General features: G+C 35.8%; 1 protein-coding gene across 1 annotated transcript; it reads right to left on the bottom strand.

Annotated features, from left to right (window-relative positions):
- Positions 1-1,119: 1,119 nt before the first annotated feature.
- LOC132559783 (uncharacterized) lies at positions 1,120-2,604 on the bottom strand. The gene has a single exon (XM_060224409.1). The coding sequence runs from the start codon at positions 2,602-2,604 to the stop codon at positions 1,120-1,122; it is 1,485 nt and encodes a 494-aa protein (XP_060080392.1).
- Between the last annotated feature and the right edge of the window lie 660 nt (positions 2,605-3,264).

Genomic DNA, 3,264 nt, shown 5'->3' with positions numbered 1-3,264 from the left:
CTGTTAAAACTTGTTTAATAAATGGTTTAAACTCAGTAAAATGAAGTTTTAAAAAACAGGTGGTAGCGATAAAGCTTCATTTGCGGCACGATCTGATTTTTCATTGCATGGTATTCCCATGTGCCCAGGAACCCAGCAAGAAGCAATACGAAAGTTAAAGGCAAGTTCATGATATAGTAATAACGTATTACGAAAGAAAATATTTACTTGGATAGCTCGCGCTTCCGCAGAGAATATTGAGGCGTTGATCGATAGTCGACATCCATTGGCTTCATCTTGTGAAACCATGGACTAAGAGACAAATAAATTATAATGAAGATGAAAATAGAACTTCGCCATGCCAAGATTGATAAATACAATCCCACTGACAGTAAAATGTAGACGACTATAAAATGTTCAGGTTTTGGTGAAAGAGTAAGGACGTAAGTAAGTACATTACCTGAGAATTGTATAATATGTAATAAGATACTGATATATGTTATTTGTGGGATTTAAATGTCCTTTCCGTGAATATGACAATGAAATTTAAGGAAAGAAAATGATTTTCGATATGTTTTGAAATTATTAAATTTTTTTTTTTTTTTTTTTTGTGGCGTCAAATAAATTGTCAAGATTTTGGTGAGAGTGTCGACTTAAAGGTTAAGGGTAAAAAGGTTTGATGTCAAATAATGTTTAGGTTTTGAAGAGCATCATTTTTGGATGTTAATGTCATACCATACAATATGTAAGCAAGTAGCTTGACAAACGAAATCATTTACAAACTACACATAGACGTTGATACCAAACAAACAACTCACAAAGGCCAAATTATACTGTTGCATTTATAATTGATACATATTAATGCAAATTTTGGTCAATCCAAGTAATTAAAGTCACGTTTCCAAAAAATCAGTACCTTTTTCGCACAAGATATTATAGAGCCAAATTCAACGTCATACAGCTCTTTTATATTTCTAAGACTCGTTAATAATGATAATTAGTTTAATTGTTGTCAGAATAACGAGATTACATTGGTATATACATTCCACGTCAGAAATACAGCTACCTCAAGCTACCAGCCAGGCACAAATCTTCACATTATGCTATACTAATTGTTACTTGATACCTTAACATAATTGATTATTCGTATCTGGGGGAATACTTGATAATGTGTATAACACCTTGGTTGCCAGCCAACCACAGTTTCCCCGACACGTCAACAGCCACAGACCACGGGTTCGTTACCATTTTTTGTGTTTTTCCATCAAGCAGAATAAGTCCGTCCTCTTGTTGGTCTTCCTTCAACATGTAGACGAGGTTGTTCTTATAGCAAGTCACCAAAATATTTCCGTAGTTGTCATACGCGATTCCATGGGGGTTAAATTGAGAGCGAAGTCCTGTCCATTTCGTTCTTAATTGCCCTGATTTTGTATACACAAGTACATTTTCACTGCAGGCCAGGGCAATATCGTCATTAAAAATGTTGTAAGCTACCCTGTAGGGATTCCCTATGACGTCGCAAATTTCCAATAGTATCTCTCCTTCTTTTGATAGCCGTACTACTTTTCCTGGATTACCTTCCATTTGAGCACAAACTAAAATATCCTGTCCTGTAGCCAGGGTGACGCCCTTCACTATGAAAGGCTTGAAATTCTTAATATCTGAGAATATTGACTTTTCATCGGAGAGATTCTTTTTCCAAACTGTTGACATTCCTGTCAAAACTATATCCTTGTCACCATCTACAGCGATATCTTGAACTGGACATGGAGTTTCTATCACCTTAACAATTGTTCCGGCTGTGTCTATTTTTTCTATGCTTGTTCTGTTAGAATATGCAATCCACGCCATTTGGTTGGATACAGGACATATTTTTCCAATCCCTTTTGAACACCGAGTATGTAAAGTTTTTACAATGACAGCACCGCTTATGATTTCCTTCACCGATTTTGATGTTTCAGGTTTGAAGGGTTCGTTGGAAAGGTTTCCAAAAATGTCCTCAACAGTTCCGTTTGGAGATAATGTAAAGTAAAAACTGTTATCGGGTTTATCAGGAAGCATTTGCTTTTTATACTTGGCTATGTTTTCCTCTATGAAAATATGAAGATCAGTTTGATTGCGTGATTCCAGTTTTATTTGAAGGTGTGTTTTCACCTCATCCAACTCACGGCGAAGGTTTTCACAACATTCAGCGTTATGTTCCAGGTGACTCTTACTATCTGAAAAAAGTTTATCTACACGTAGCAGAATCTTTTCTTTCGCTTTCCTCACTTCCTGTTTCAATGATTCCTCGCGAGCCTCAATCGCAGATTGCAAATCCAATTTTATTTGCTGTCGTCTTTCTATCTCATCCCTGTTTAGCTTTAAATTTGTTTCACATAGACGTAGTTTGGTGTTCAAAACTCCTTCCAACAATTTATTTCGGCCCAGCTGACGCTTTTCATCCTTCCTTGCAGCTGTATCTGCAACGATCAGTCTTACGCTGTGTTGACTAGCTTGATAATGCTCATCTAAAATACATTGAAAACATACCTTGACGTTGTTGCATCCCTGACAGAGGAACTTTATAGTCTCATTGCTGTGATTCGGACATGGGCTTCCCGAGGTGATAGTGTCACTCTCCATTTTAAGGTCGATCAAATGTCGTGGTAAGACATTGCAGTTTATAGTATATTTTGTTCGCGTGTGTTTGTTTCTACATATGTCACAGAGATAGTTCCCACAATCGATACAATACCAGTTCACACTATGTTCTTTAGCTAAACACATAACACAACAAACGGCATCCTGTGCTCGTGTTTGACTCATTTCGGCTGTAGTGAGAAACGTAAACACGAATCGCAGATATATATATAATATCTATATATACTTCAAAATGTCTGTTTGGAGCATAACAGCACCTAAGTAGTTTATTCGTAAATATTTCCAACAACAGCACCTGAAAATTAAAAGAATTTTGATAAATTAGTTTTGGTTATTAAAATACATGGATAAAATGGGACTGTATTTTGTGGGGTGATTCTGAGCGAGTGACGAGTAGTTAATTTGCTAAAGATAGCTCTAACCTAAGTTTGTGACTCTCATAAATATTCATAACATAAACAGGAACATATATATCTTGAAATAAATAGCTAAATAGTTTATTTTAAATATCTTGATTTAGGTATTTGAGCAAATACTGACAAAATGGAAGAGTTATCGCGCCACTCGGCCTCATTTAACTACATAATGTACATTACCAATAATGTTGTGACATTATCCTTGAATCAACAATGCATGAATGTG

Source organism: Ylistrum balloti, unplaced genomic scaffold (assembly GCF_031769215.1).
Source record: "Ylistrum balloti isolate Yb309-2 unplaced genomic scaffold, AGI_CSIRO_Ybal_v1 Utg370964, whole genome shotgun sequence".
Lineage (NCBI taxonomy): Eukaryota > Metazoa > Mollusca > Bivalvia > Pectinida > Pectinidae > Ylistrum > Ylistrum balloti.
Note: the sequence above shows the minus strand (reverse complement) of the source record. Positions and strands in the feature narration are given on the sequence as shown.